The sequence below is a fragment of the Limulus polyphemus genome, unplaced genomic scaffold (genome assembly GCF_000517525.1).
Source record: "Limulus polyphemus unplaced genomic scaffold, Limulus_polyphemus-2.1.2 Scaffold1397, whole genome shotgun sequence".
Taxonomy (NCBI): Eukaryota; Metazoa; Arthropoda; class Merostomata; order Xiphosura; family Limulidae; genus Limulus; species Limulus polyphemus.
Genome location: NW_013667007.1, coordinates 128,947 through 145,520, shown reverse-complemented (window position 1 = coordinate 145,520; position 16,574 = coordinate 128,947). Strand labels below are relative to the sequence as shown.

Here is a 16,574-nt window from a genome sequence, read left to right as displayed (position 1 = left end):
GTCACGTGACCTCGATGTCGTAACAATATTTCGAGTTTACGTGATTTTAAGCCTATTAGTTGCTAATATTTCCCTGTGAAACTGTAGAATGAAAAACTCTGCTACACAACAATATAACTGGACAGCATACCGTCAGTAGTTTTGACTGTTCGTAACAATTATCAGCACTTCTCTGATATCATTGTTAGCATCTTTCATTCTGATTTTTAGTGAGAAAAGCTACTGAACTTAATAATTAATTCAAAACTGCAGTCACAACAACTTGTAGAGTAGGAAAGTTGTGATTTTAATAATAGCTACGTTTTGTCCCATAGTATCAACTTAAAACCAGGTTGAATTACAGACTCGTGATTGTGAAAATAAGTTTGTAGGTGGTATTAAATTAGTGAAATGAAGTGGATAAAATATTAATACAGATAAAGGAGGTTCCTAGATATTCATTTAGCTTTGACTTCGGTAATCTTATCGGTAGTGCTTCAACTGTTTTTCTTCTGTTGATGTCTGGACATCTTCGGACGATTTCGACATTGTTTTCAGTGACAATAAGTTTAAGGCACATCTTAAAGAACAGTCTCGTGTTCTCGAACATCTCAAAGAAACAAAAACGTCTTGCGAAATCATCCGAAGAGAACCAGACATCAACAGAAGAAAAATGGTTGTAGCAATACTGATAAAGTTATCAAAGTCAAAGCTAAATAAATATCCAGGAACTTCCTTTGTCTGTATCAATATTTTATCCGCCCCATTTTACCAATTTAACGCCACCTACAAAATTGTACTCAACATCACCAGTTTGTAACGTTCTCTGGCATTCGACTGCCTTTTGATTGTGCCTTTTACCAGATGATGACTAGACAGGTCGAAACGTTATAATTATTAAAAAACAGCACTTGTCTACTGTAAAAGTATTGTATTTTTAAGTTATTCATCTTTGATATTGTTTTTATAATACAATAGAATTGATTGCTTGATTCTAGTTTATTTAGGATAGCGTAATATGTTATTCAAAGATATGTAAAGAGTGAATATTCTTATGGAAGTATATATGGATAAAAATGGTAAGAAATAAATAACCCAATTTCTTAAATATGGCTTTATCCATCTTATTTACTTCTACTAAATATGTCTTGAAAGGATAATGGTGTCGTATCGAATATATGCACATCTGGTAACTTCTGGAAAATGTTATCTCTTCAACCCATACTGAGAATGGTCAGAACGCGCGTGTGTGTGGTGATTTGATCGCGCTGCTCTTAAAATATTTTGTTATCCTTTTTTGAGAGCACAATTTGAAGTGGTTATTAAATTCAAAAATTATCGTTTAAGGGAAGTATTGGAGGGTGTACAAGCAATAAAAGTAAATGTCTTTATATTTTAGTAGACTGGTGCTGGGCTTTACACTCTGTTGTCAGGTGGGTACGTTGATTTTATTACAGCTCTTAACACCAACACGTTCTTCATATTATTGACCCCCCTCCCCATAAAGAGAACGTTGTTTGTTTCCTAACTTTGAAAACACTCAAAAAGTGGTAAGATTCCTTTTAATGGTAATATTTCTTTGGCGAGAAAAAACAGTGACAATTGTGGTAATAACTCACAGCAAGCTATAAGAGATATACAAACTCCGTACAAGATAAAATTAGTTTAATATAAACATTTCTCTTTCATTATCATGAACGTGGTTTTGTTTATCTAAACTCTTCCCTACATAGTGAGGTTAGGTAACTTTCAAATCTTTTTCTTTATCTTTCTGACAGTCAGCTAAATTTTCGAAAGCGTTCGAATTCTGGCTTTCTTATGGTGAGGATTAATCGCAAGGACCGGGGAACTACTTTCTTCATAGGATTAATCGCAAGGACCAGGGAACTACTTTCTTCGTCGTTAACTCTGATGACCATGATTATGCTCTATAGATGAACATATGCTATATATGCACTGCCCCTATTTGAAGATATTTTCATTAAGTCATTTTAGCTGTAAAACTTTCAATATCTTTAAGTCTAAACCTGTTGTTTCAATAGAACTTTAGGCAGAATAGACACAGTAGGTTTGAGAACGTTAATGGACTGGAACTGCCTGTTGAAAGAAAACGAAACGGTGTTTCGGTTTTTATAATTGCTGTCTATTAACGTCTAGAGTTAGCAGAAAAGATGCTTTGGTTTTAGTCTTCCTGTATGTGAGTAGTATCCACTAGCATAGGCGGATATGTTCCCCTCCAAAACTAGTTTCTGCCCTCCTAAGATTTTCCATTTTTACATATATGCAGAATCAATGTTTTTAATAACACTTTTGGCTCACAATTTCCAAGGGCGGCATCTCACACCTGTAGATATTAAGTTCTAACTTGAGAGCATTGTGATTACTCAACTTGCCCCCCCCCCCCCACCCCTCTCAGTACTTGCTCCAAGATACGCCTATATCCGCTAGTACTGGGGCAGCGTTAGGGTTAGAGGTATGCATAATACAGAATGTTAAACAAACCACAATTACTCTGACTCAACAAAACGGCACACCACGAGACAGAGTAATTTCACACATAGTGCAGGATATGTGGCACACCACGAGACAGACTAATCTTACACATAGTGCACGATATGTGGCACACCACGAGACAGAGTACTTTGACACATAGTGCAGGATATGTGACACACCACGAGACAGACTAATTTTACACATAGTGCACGATATGTGGCACACCACGAGACAGAGTACTTTTACACATAGTGCACGATATGTGGCACACCACGAGACAGAGTACTTTTACACATAGTGCACGATATGTGGCACACCACGAGACAGAGTATTTTACACATAGTGCAAGATATGTGGCACACCACGAGACAGAGTAATTTTACACATAGTGCAAGATATGTGGCACACCACGAGACAGAGTAATTTTGTGCCACATATCTTGCACTATGTGTACTACAAGACAGTAATTCCACATATGGTAATGTATTTTTGTCCAGAGTACACAACAACAGGCCTAATAGTTCACTTTGAGAAACACCGCTGTAACTTGTTATTTATTTTTTACACATAACCATTGCGCTTTATAAACACTTATGCGAGTATGTTTTTAACACGGTATTAGTACGCCTTAAAAACATCTATTTAAGTATGTTTTATAGTATTAGTATGCACTGTTAGGAACATTTATGTAAGCATGTTATTACACGGTGTTAGTGTTAATACACCCTGCGAGGGACAGTTATTCAAGTTTATTTTTACAATGTGTTACTATGCTTTCTGAGGGACACTTATGTAACTATGTTTTAACTCTGTGAAATACACCAAAACAAGTTTTTCTTGTGAACTTTTGAAAGTAGTTTTTCCGTGTGTTCAGATTATATTCTTGCAAATGATAAGAGCTTATACACAAAACAGTCTTCTGTGAAGGATGTGTTTATTACGTTGTCTACTAATCTTTAACAAAAGATAAGCAGCTTTACAACAGTTTACGTATTATGATTGAACGGTGATACTACAATTAGGTAACGTGCTGATGAATGAGCGAAAAGCTACAGGTTATTCTAACCACGTGTAATCTTTACAACTGGCTGGCAGACGTCAGAAAGGATATGATTTTACTGAGTAGTTATATATTAGTAATTATGTATTAGTAGTTATATATATTAATAATTATGTATTAGTAGTTATTTATTAGTAATTATGTATTAGTAGTTATATATTATCATCCAAGAATTACTTTTATATTTTGTTTACTTCTTTCTGTATTAGGAGAAAGAAATCTATGTAAGTTACTAAGTCCCCAAGATCGGATCTCCCGCTACGTTTAACCTGCAGCCAATTCGATGCTACCTGATTTTCGTTTTCATTTTGAAAGATATTTTACTAAAGTTAAGCTTGTTTTTGCCCTACATACGAGTTCAGAAATAGTAAAATATACAACCGGCTCTTCTAGACTTCCACATAATAAGTTGTTATTTTTTAAGAATATTGTTTACATATCTTAAAAGTTAAAGCTCTCTGTGTGCATAAGATATTGATAATAAACATTTCTTCTCTATTTTACCATGAGACAGTTCTAGCTTATCAACAGATATTACACTGAAAAAACAAAACAAATTAATCTTGTGTTTCATCATCTTAGTTATCTGTTTAGAGTCGCAGGTTGGCTATGTGTTAAAGTTCTGAATTTCGTATCTGCCTACCCGTACGATGTCACAAAACTACTCCCCACATTTAAAGCTGTGCGTGTGTTATAAGAGTGACAGTTATAGTCCTTTAGCATGAATGGTAGGTAGTAGGGTTGACTGCCTGTCTTACCTCTGATTAGTAGTGCAAAATTAAGGACGGCGATAGATAGCCTTAATAACTTTGCTATAAATAGAATTGTGCTTTAGAACGTTTATGGCTATCCCGCTAGATATATGCGTTGATATATATGGTAGATAGACATCTATCCATGCACAGAAAAACATCTGATATTATGTTAACTTGTTTTCGGAAGTTAGACTTTCATTCGTGAATTCATCCACTGAATTTTTGAACCATCTAATTGTTCTTTTGTTTTTCCTGCATGCATTCTTAGTACAATGAATATTATGTGCTAATAATGATGTTTCATAATGTATTTCCAATCACATTATTACTAGTAACTTGACTCCCGGTGGCTCATAATGGGCTATCTGTGCTCTGCCCACCGCAAATACCAAAACATGATTTTTAGCTTTATAAGTCCTCATACTTGCCGAAGGCTATTAATTTTACTAGCAGTTCGAAGAATCCTGTCATCGGAGTCTATCAAGCAGGAAAATCAAAATGGAATATGTCTACTATTAGGAACGACTGTGGTCAACAGTGGCAGGAAACTGACTTAGAGAAAATATGACTGGACGCTGTTGTAAAGTATAACAGACATAACTGATTCCTTCAAGAATGGTCAGTTCAACCATACTATGCGAAGGTCTTTATAAATACTGTCCAATGATAGTCGATAATTAATCATAAAATTGCTCATTTCAGATGCAAATGGGAATTCACAGGTTAAATGGTGCTGGGAGCAAACCCTGGACAATGAATTTCGGGAAGAATTAAATGTCGCATTTTACCAGTTTTTGTACTAACGGTGGAATAGCAATAACAAGTTTGTTCTGACAGTGTAAACTGCTGTAGGTGAAGTAAGGATGTGGGTAATGTTCCCGTGACAGAGTATATACCTGAATATTGCTGCCAGCCAGTCATATCCACCCCACTTCCATCCTGATGGACAGAGAATCTTTCAAGACAACAATCCGCCCTGCTCGATTAGTCAAAAATTTATTAAAGGGGAATGACGATCTTTGGCGTAAAATCTCAACCCAATTGTGTATCTTGGGGACGAAACTTAAACACAACATTCACCATCTAGTTTGTTTGTTTGATGTAGACTATATGCGTTACCCGTTTCTAATTTTGAAACGATGAACTAGAGGGAAGGCAACTAGTCAATACCACACACTGCCACTTCTTGGGCTACTGTTTTACCAACGAGTAGGATTGAACATTACATTATAAACCCACACGGCTGAAAGGGCGATCATATTCGACGACGAGTGTCGATCCAGCTACCCACGGGTTGCGATTCGAGCTCCTTTACCACCGTAGTCTTCTAGCAGTATTGTGAAAGTATTATGAACAATGCTCCTCGACCAACAGATCGAAAATGACATTTTTCAGCACCTTATGCAATGCCGACTTAGCACCAATAAACAGGTTCATGATATCAGATAGAAGGCCCTAATAAACAGGTTAATCGGTTGTTGCGTATCTGCTCGTTTGTTAATTTCCGGGGAACTTCGGCGATACAAGTCCTTTCTTAATTAAAACTGTTTATTCTTTCTTGATACAAATTTTAGTAATACACAGAATTTCCACAGTCACTTTAAACTTAACAACCTTTATAACACACGCTATAACTCACAGTGATTCACACACACTTTACTTACGGTGCCTACTGTTCGCTTGACTCAATGATCTATATCTTCAATCTATCTGCATATCTATCTATCGCTGGCTTTATTTTCCGTACTTTATGTACTAAAAAAGAGAGCGCCTGGCAAACACTCAGACATTCGCGAGGTTCCTCGATAAGTCATGATTTTCTAGAAACGCCAGCGCGCATGCTCCCTGCGTCGCGTGACTTCTGCTGTCGTAACACGGTGTATTGTTCAATTTTACTTAAATACCAGAGCAATAATATCAGTGAAACTTCGTGTAAAACAGGCCTACCATGCAAAATGAAGCCTTCAATCATATATTCTAGCCTGCTCAATCATCAGTTTTTAATCCCATTAAAGATAATTAACAGTAATTCTTGAAAGCACGCTTTGACAACTTTTCCTCCTTCCGACATTTCTGAAGGATTAGAGGGGAATCATGTCCAGAAATGGTCAAATATTCCTGTTTAACCTTTCTGACTTTGCTGTTTCCTAGTCCTGCAGAATTGAGCTTGTTTATTATTTCTTTTTCTTTTAAAGAAACATTATATTTTAATGTCATATTAAATCTCTTTGGATAAGTGTTTCTGCCGTTAAGTAACACACAGTTATAAACCAGAAAATTTTATATGTTAATATATCATTAATTATACATACACCTTTATTATTGGAATAAAAGTAAGGTATGAAACAAATTTAAGTATTGTTTGTGAGTATAGTGACTAATATTCTTAAAATGATTTAACTAAGAAATCAAAATTTTACAATTGCTAATGTTTTTTTTGTTTATTATATCTATAACTTCACTTTATAGTTAAAATTTTCAACACACAGCGCAGCACAAATATTATTTTGTTTTTTTTCTCTGCCACTAATATAATAAAAGAATACATTTAATATCATATTCGGATACCTAGGTGGTATTAATACTTTATTTTGATTATAGGGTATTAGGTTTAAAGACTAGCTGTCCGATGAAAAGAACACGTGGTTGACTTAATGACTGTTGCACGTGTAACCTTGCCATCGTTTAACAGGCTTTTGTGGTTTCCTTTCCATAGTCTGAAAGAGATACTGTCTATTTAGCTAGGGTTCTTTCAGTGTTGAGTTTGTTTTCGACGTTTGGGACACAGCTGTGACGTTCAAACAAAGCTTCAGGTGGGTCAAGTTACCAAACTGATGCCTTTACTGTGACCTCCACAAGCGGGCAGTTTGGTCATAACCGTGTTCAGCGACTAAATGGCACGACACAAAGAACATTGGCCATTCAGAGTACAGTTTTCACAAAATTGACGTTTCATTCGGATCGTTTCAGTATAGTGTGTGTCCCAGGTGCAACAGTATCTGGCTACAAGTGGGAAGGAAGCCTGCATTATCGTTTCAGTGTTGTCCCAGGTGCAACAAAATATGGCCTACAAGAGAGAGAAGGAAACCTGCATTTGTTTGTAGGGTTATATATCTGTTATCAAATCTTAAGTTATTTTTATAGGTATCATAAAACAGGTATTAGATATTCTAAAGCACCTTTCGGTATTGTCACTTTTGCTCAAAACAATAAAAAAGTCGAAGTCATTTATTCGCGTTAAATTTTATGATTTTTTTTTTAATTTTGTAATCATTAAAATGGAAAAGTCAAACCCATACGGTACTTGGCATGCTCATTCATTTGAATTTAGGCCTAAATTAATCTAAAATAAAAATTATGTAGAAATGCATGAGCATTTAGGATCTCATTATCTTATATATATATAACTGATTTGAATGTAGTATCAGTTGGACTGAAACCCAAAGAGTAGATTGTTGATTTGTTGCAATTCAAAAACTGATTTTTTTCTTTATAACAGTTTGTTTTGTGAAGAGCCAATGGAAAGTGTTTTTGTTGAGTAATATATGGCAAACATTACAAAATTCCTTTGAAAAATACTTTCTTCCTTACCACGAAGTTCCATGTTATTTATTCATTTTAAATGTTAATATTCAGTTACTCCAGAAGAACACAATACAATAAATAATTCAACGGTTCAGTCCAATACAACATTCTATCACAGAACAATATTTAGCTATAATTAACATATATTGTGCTAGTTGATGATTCCTTAGTTTAGCTTACAATATTATATGTAAATCTATTCGAGTATGACGTATCAAAGGTTGGTTGGTTACGTTCATATATTCCTTGTGAAATATGGACAAGAAGATCAGGAATATAGAAGTAGTTGTAGAAAAACAAACTTATCAGAAGCCTTAAAACATATACTTTATATATAAAATTCGTTTTGGATGTTATTCATTATTTTAGTTTTGAAAACGAACGTATATGATTTTTTGTTGATCTATCAGCTCGGTACGAAATGAAAAATGTTACTTTTTTTCTGTGAAATGTTCTACAATTATAAAGAAAAACTCATTGAAGAAAATATAATGGTTGATTTTTAGATCAAGCCAATTTGTGTTCAAGCTATTCCTACAATACCTTTGCTGAAACAATAGAACTTTACAGTTCTGGTGTTTGAAAGGCTACAACACAAGTTGAAAAAAAAAATTAAAGAAATAAAATATATGGATGCTATATTCATTAACGAAAAAAAAAATCCAAAATGAACAGAGACAATGGGTGGTACATGTAATTAAACCACCATTCATAAAACAACACATTATACCCAGGGCCGGATTAAAGCCTTTGTAGGCCCTAGGCACCTTCAGGATATTGGACCCTCAACCAACATTCAGTTACTTATATATATATATATCATATTCCATTCTTCTTCTTGCAGGTAAATAGCTGAAACATGTCGGATGGTTATTGAAGAAAACATGAATCTGGGCATGCCAAAAGAAAGAAAAGAGGGTCCATGGAAGAAGAGATACGAAAACAGCAAGGCTCAGTGTTAACATTTTTAATATATATTTTTAATATATTGTATGTGAGCAATTTTGTTTAATGTTTGAAAAACCTTCTTTTATTGTTTCGTTTTCTTCTTTTAAAATAAAATATAATTCTATTTTATATTTTATATGCTAATTTTTTTATAATTTTATAATATTTAAATTTCTTAAATGATTTGAAATATACTTTTCGTAAGCCCTAGGCACTGTGCCTAGTGCATAATACAGCTCTGATTATACCAGTACACTTAACACTATTACTTTCAGTTTAACAGTTGTGTGCTATGGAGTATCACACAGTCTTACAGTTTGTTTTTAACACTGCTAGTAAGCTTTGTATCCTTTCCACTTATTATCGTTTCTTAGCAGCTTGTATTTTCTGTCTCTGTGTTTTCAGTTAATCATAAAACATACTATGGTTCTCTTTATTTTAGTTTTTATATTTTATTTAATTAATATATGTCATATGTTTGTATAGCTAGCTATATAGTTAATATTATAACTATACTATAATGTTAGTACAATAATAATATTTTATACACTGTTAGACGCGCGTTACGACAGACTCGAGAAATAGAACGTTACAAGCAGTTTTATCATTTAACGAATATTCTAATATCAAACCGTTGTGTATATTAACCCTGATGAAGCCGCAAAGGCGAAACGTTGGTTGAAATAAAAATATATTTTGTTTATATTTATCTGGAGGGTAACGGTCGTTTCTCTAAACTTTTAAAAACAACGCCGGCACCGTGGGATAACAAAACAAATCTTTTAGAAGACTGAAAATGTGTGTTTATAGTTCATACAAGTCTGAGTTTGTGTTGTGAAATATATAAATCTTTTCCACAATGTAGAAAATAATTTGATATATGAGTAGCTTGTGATATTAGCATAAATTTGCACTATTCCAGTTGGTCTTTTGTTTGTTTTGACACAAGTTGAACGTGTCTGGAATCTAATGATTATTGTATGGAAATATGCACGAATAACGATAATATATGTAACAGTAGCTATCCGTTATATAAAAACTGGAACTGGTGAGATGTTGGAAAGAGTATATTACAAATAAGAAGTGCTTATCGAAACCTTGTATCAAAGTTGCTAGATTGCTACATAATATTGTAGTGATATTAGTCTCTTTGGTCACGTGATACGTGAGCGGATCTAGTTGTCCAATCAGGTGTTGACACAGCCTAGTTTTAAATAAATAATAAAAAATACATATTTGCCAACATGTTTTTGAGATTTGGATGTCATAACACAGAAAATCTCCCTAATGGGTTGTTTTTAATAGAGTCTATATGTAACCAATTAGCCAGTTAGTCACAAAGCGTCAACGTAATAGTAAAAAAATAGATAAACTGCCCACGCAATACGTTATGGTTTCCAGTTAATGTTTTTAGCCCTGCATGTTCGTTAATTCAGTTTATGAAAAAAAAAACAAAAAAAAACGCCAAAGCGTTTCCTACAAGTTTCTCGATGCGTATAAAGAATCTTTGATTAATTTAACCAGATTTGGTTAAATCCCGTATAGGCACCAGCCGGGTAGGTTTAGATTAAAATAGGTCAAAGGATAATGACAGAGCAAAAGTCAATGCCCTGAGTTATAATGATAGTACACCCCCCGGGGAGTTGAGAAATGCTCCATATCCGAAACGAATGATTTTAGGAAAATGAAAGTGAAATGTTTTGGGAGGTATCCCAGGTTTCTTCATTACGTGACCTTTGTGCTGAAGCGTGAACATTTCGTGAGGACTTGTAAAGCTCGCGCGACTGAGTGTCCTCTTTCTTTATTTTAGTTTGTTAATCTCACCGTTTTTTGTTGTTTGTGTGTGTGATTCTAACAACATGGCACTTTTGTAGATGATCGACTTCATTGTTATCGAAAGTGGTATAAATTCTGAAGTTACATATTCAGAATAACACCAGGGTGTAACTGAGGACCTCCTTCCAAGGATGGATGGTAAAGTGGTTCCAAAATGAAAGTCAACTATTGGGGGATGAGAAGCGTAGTGCCCCTACATCATACGTGTCACGAGAAACAAGTGGTTAGTACTGTGGAGAATATTTGACGAAAAACCTGCATTTCAAGTATTGAGAACTTTATTCCAGAGCTATAGATTGTTGTTGTGGTACATCGGAAGATTTAATGTAGACTGAAGCGATGTGTGCCGGAAAACATGAGCCCCGACATTGAAACACCCCGTTGGTGGAATCACTCTCATATAATTTTTAAGTTTAACATTATTACAGGGATACAAGCATGTTTTTTGCTGTTGTGCTTGGTATAGTTCCTTCTTTCATATGTTATTGGGAGATTAAATCTGGTTCATTACGTTTAGAAAATGTATTCGCGTTGTCAATTAGTATTATGTTAGCTGCCAAAGAAAACAGTATGATGAAATTTGTATAAGCATTAATTCTTAAGGTAGTAATTAAAATCATACAACTCATTTATTTAAAAAGGATTTTCTATGCAATAAGGTTTAATACGCTAGAAGTGAAATTTTATGAAAGCCTGTACGATATTTTTGTTTTTATTGATTAACTGTATAAACAGATTTTTCAACTGGTGAAATATTTATTATTTATACTGTATATTCTCCTTGCTCGTTAAAATATCAGTAAAAGTACATTAAATAAGTCTGAAAACACGTATTAATGCTTAGTGTGTATACCTTTATAGTTATGTTGTTAATACAAGTTATACAAAATATATCACAAAAATTACAGGAAGGATAGGAAAGACTGGAGCAGTTTTCGCTCCAGGTTCCGGAGTACTTTGGTGAACCTGGCTACATCTTCTTGCTCCAGCTCTGAAACACAGTTAAAAAACTGAACAGAACTGCTACGTCTGCAGTTTACTGAGCCGAAACACAGCTACCACTTCAAAATTAGGGGCGGCTAGCACAGATAGGTCTCGAAATTCAGCAAAACAAACTGTTTGAAGCAAATACAAAAGACAAACCAGCTAACTAAAAAACAGAAAATAGTTTTCATCAAACAACAACAGTTTAGGAGGGTGGAAGAAGTCTACTTAGGACCTGACCCTCCCTGGTGGTCAAGACCTAACGGAGGAAGAGGTTTACCTACTAGCACCTGACCCTCCAAGGTCTATAAGATTTAAATCCCAACACTGCAGCAGCAGCAAATATAAAATACATTAACATATCGCTTAGAATTAAGTATAATTTGTGTATTTAAAAGATTATATATATGTGTGTGTGTGAAATACGCGAACTGATAATTATTTCTAGTGAAAAGTGACGTTTTGTTATGGAACTGTTTGCTAGTATATACAACCAAATAAAGAGAAATGTTATAGCAGTCTACTCATGGACATGGTCCTGAATTAGGGAAGTAAAATCAATGTAGTCTTTTACACCAGTGTTCAGTGATTTCTTGAATAAACATATAGCATTTTGAAGTTCATCAACAACAGTAAAGGAGGAAGGAAGAGGTCCGAAGTGAACCTGACCCTCCGAGGTCGCGCACAACGACCAAATACCGATAAAGCTCAGTCGAATACATAATATTCGCGTTTAAACCTGATTTCACGAATAATAACTATAGCATTTGACAGTTTCTTAATAATAGTCATGGAGGGTGAAATGGGTCGGCTGACAACCTGACCCTCCCAGGTCGCGCATAACGACTGCGTACAAACCCAGAACAGAGAAATACAAAATACTAGTGCATTGTACATGTTTGTATTTTCTTTAACAATGTATTGTACTGATGATGAGTTGAACACTTAGTTGCAGTTACTCAATATTTATGACTTTTGTATATTGTGCAACTCTGCGTTTCCATAATTATTAATAATACTGTTATTTTTCCGTTATTCAAAATTGTACCAGTTTTTTTTTTTTTTTACTAACAAGATATGGCGTTTCCTAGAGAGACAAAAAGGTTAAGAATGTATCAGTCGTTTAACTGATGATTTGACATTTAATAAACTCCGATCACTTTTAATATTCAATATGTGATGTTGTATTTGCCTTTATAAATCGTAATGAGTTTGATAGAAAATTTTATATTTGATAAGTGCATAAACATGTTCAATAACGTCCAGTCAGAAACTGCTAAAATCTAAAAGAAAACAGAAGCAAAATACGTCCTACCATTTCATGATTCTTCTCTTTAGGTGTTTCGTGATTATAGAGAATATTCTGTACGGACATTAGAACAGTGTCTGGTAACTGTGTCATCATATGATGACTCATGTTGTCATTAATCACAACCGAGTATATCTTGAATAGTTCTTCCAGATTTGGCCAGGACTGTAATGGGCAATAAAATATCTTTATTGTTTTTTAATGGAATTTGCTTGATCATCATGCACAGGAAAGAAACGCTAGTATTATGAATTTGGCAAGTTATCGTAGATGTAGATCCAAAGTAATAATAAGAAATAATTCTAAATCAATTTATTCAGTGCCACGGAATGTTTGGATTAAATTAGGTGTAACTAACTATACGCTATTATGTTGTACCAAACAATTATATCTGATCATAGAGCCGACAATAACTAGTATTAGTCAAATAGTTTAAAAACTTTGTAAGGGCAGTTTTTGTGATGAGGCTATTCAACACTAGAGGTATCACAGCTATTCAAGATGTCTGAAAGCTTATATGAGTACAGCTAATTAAGTTCTTAGAGATATTATAACTGCTCTTTTTTCTTCTTTTTCAATTAACTGTAAAACTGTAAGGTTATTTTATTTTGTTATATAGTTGCACATAGGTAGAACCAACCGTTGAGTCAAACTTTTTGTTTTTATTGTTTAGGGCAAAGCTACACAGTGGGCTATGTGGGCTCTGTCCACCGAAAGATGGGCCAAACTTTGTGCGATGTCTAATAGATATTTTGATTGCTTTTTTTTTTTTGTTTTTAAAGAGTTAAAATGTAATTTTATATGTATTATCCAGACGAGATTTAGTTATTATATTTCTCACATCTTTAAATCTTCTGTCTCTTTTCATCATAAGTCGAACACCTCCGTCTCAGGTGTTGATATATTTACTCTCCATGTTTTATTTTACTAAAGACAAACAACTACCAAGGTTACTAACAAAAATACATCGAACGCATTACTTTAATTACGCGCAATATTTGTATTAAATATATCTGTGACGAATACTACTGTAGACCGAAAGCTTGGAATGACGTAGTTATGCGAAGAAACATTTTCAGCTAATATAAATTAGTAAATGAAATGAAACAATACACCATAACCGGAACCAGAAGAAAATTCTAAGGAAGTGGTAAGTGTAACAATTGTTTTTAGAGATGAAAAATAGTTATGCTTAAAAGGAAAACTGTTTTTATTACTTTCTTTCTTGTATTAGTGGTGGTTAAAGCTTTAGGTTTACAGCATCCTCACTCAAACACAGCATTGTTTATAAAAGGAGTTAATATGTTATATATAAAAAAGCGTATTTGTCAATCGCTACGATTTATTGTGTGCCCTTTCACAATATGTTAATAATTATCATCCTAGAATTTATCATTTTGTGCTTTGTTACTGACAGCCGCTTCGCATAATAAATCTTCTTCAGTCAACCTTTTATTTGGATTTCTCATTTACATATTAATCATATAATTCGGGAGACTGTAGTATCCTGCGCTGCAGCTAAGTTTCTGTGAAATTAACGTCTCGGTATTTATTAAAAACAAAACTCCTACTGTAAATCAACTTCGAATAATATGTACAGCTTTAATCAATTTTCCGAGTTGTCACTGATCATGAGCCTGTAGTATAAGATTCGCATTTTTTAAAAACCTATCTATCTATATTTTGTATATAATAAGCTCTTAAGTATCAAGCGTATAATCATTCTGAATTACTGAAATAACTTGCAAGCTTAGAACAACCTAACCGTTCGTACAAATATATACTTCACTGAAAGAGATAGTGCACTGCCGTTCGTACACCACTACAACTGATATCGATTGATATAGAATAACAATTTTCTTCGTATACTTTCAGCAACTTAAGCATTATTTGTTACGAAGTATATACAGTAATTGTGCAGCTAGTTATACCTACTCGGTTCATTACTTTCTGGTATAAAGCTTTAAATGTGAGTGCTGTAGAACAAATCATACTCCATATCACGTAATGTTTATCTAATAACAACAAATACGGTATACTGTAGAAAAAAAATCTTGTTTTCGTGGTTTACGCTATTCTAGGTGCGAGAATTTGACGGAGTGCTCTCTTAGAAACAAATTTCTTTGGCCTGAAAGCCCACTGCGCAGTGGTCACGTGAACCAATCAAAATGCATGACTGAGAGCAAACATGTAGACGTATATAATGTGAGTGTCGCACACTTAGTTACAGTAAATAGAAAGAACTAGGAAGACTTATGTAGTGATGTACATATTAGTAAATTTAGCGTTTAGAAGTTTAGTTATGCTCAACTGACGTAGTTAAGCATATGGTGAAGAATGTAAGTCATGTAGAATGGTGAAAGTTGCGCGCAGGTTGTCATACGGAAAAACTGGGAAGTAGGTACGGAGGTGTAGCAGTAGTATTAACTTAGTAGTTTCTCGTGTTAACCATCATGGCGGTATACAGACCGGAGTTGCTCTCGTATGTATCTCGCACGGTTTGGTGTAACCTCCTGACTACTTTAAGCCTAACTTTACTCATAAGAATTTGTGGAGCAGAGAATATCTTGTGTCCTTCCAGTTGTTCATGCTTGGGAAGCTTAGTCGACTGTAGCAGACGCGGTCTTATTGAAATACCAAAGGATTTACCCGTTTGGGTGGAATATCTGTAAGTCTAACATCACTGAATTTCGCCTAGCCTAACGCTAGTCTCTACGACTCGTCTGGCTCTAGCCTTATCCACAGACACTGAACATCTAAATCTAATGTTTCGTAATCAGTGATTTATAAAATTATATTAAAGTATTTAAACTTTAAGTCTACCTGAAGTTGTAAGCTTGCACAAAAATCTGGACATGTAATGTTGATTTTAATTTCCTTCTAACATTAGACTAAGAGGCTAATTACTAAATCATAAATTATTGATACTGTGATAGTGATACTGCAAAATGGTACTGCTTGACACAGTAATTTAATTTTTGTTCCAAGATTGAGGTTTTGCGTATAAGTTTTAACGTTTGACATTAATCATCAATTTATTCAGGAAAATAATTATTAGAACCGTACTTAAAGCAAATGAGAATATATGTTAACCACACTACATCCGCCATATATAGTGCCGATGAGACTTTTCGCCCAGAATTAATGCAATTTTTTTCGACATATCAGTTTATATAACACCTAGTTTTTATTTAAAATCAAGAATAAACAAGACAGGGTAAGAGATGGTTTTTATTGTAATGTAGTAACGTAAGTCTTTTAAGTAAAACTGTAATTTAATCCAAGTTGAACGTAGATTAAGACAATTGTTGGACGGGTTTTATTTTTGTGTGTAGTATATTGCGGATTCCTAAACTGAATGTTTTTTCCAGTGGTACTAGCTCATGTAATTTTAAGTATTATGAAGATTTTTGTTATTTCATGATAAGCTATATCATTTAAAAAACTTTTAAGATGTGTGTGTAGTAGAGTATCAACGTAGTAACAAAGTTCTAATCAGCACAGTAAAACTAATTATTTGTTGTAAGGACGTTTTACAGTTTGTGGAAAGTTACACTTACCAGTACACTGTATACGTTGTGTGTGTGTGTGTATATATATATATATATATATATATATATACACA

The 16,574-nt window shown here is 34.0% G+C and overlaps 1 protein-coding gene across 3 annotated transcripts in view; it reads left to right on the top strand.

Moving 5' to 3' along the window:
* The window catches only part of LOC106463402 (leucine-rich repeats and immunoglobulin-like domains protein 3), a 70,973-nt gene that overhangs the window by 3,212 nt on the left and 51,187 nt on the right, over positions 1–16,574 (top strand). The window contains exons 1-2 of one of the 3 annotated variants that reach the window (XM_022390877.1): positions 7,020–7,387; positions 8,717–8,829. In XM_022390877.1, the coding sequence (XP_022246585.1) occupies positions 8,795–8,829 (35 nt within the window). In that variant the 5' untranslated portion in view covers positions 7,020–7,387; positions 8,717–8,794. Of the gene's footprint in view, positions 1–7,019; positions 7,388–8,716; positions 8,830–15,138; positions 15,618–16,574 lie in introns of those variants that run through there. The other 2 variants (XM_022390878.1, XM_013923423.2) reach the window with 2 other exon arrangements.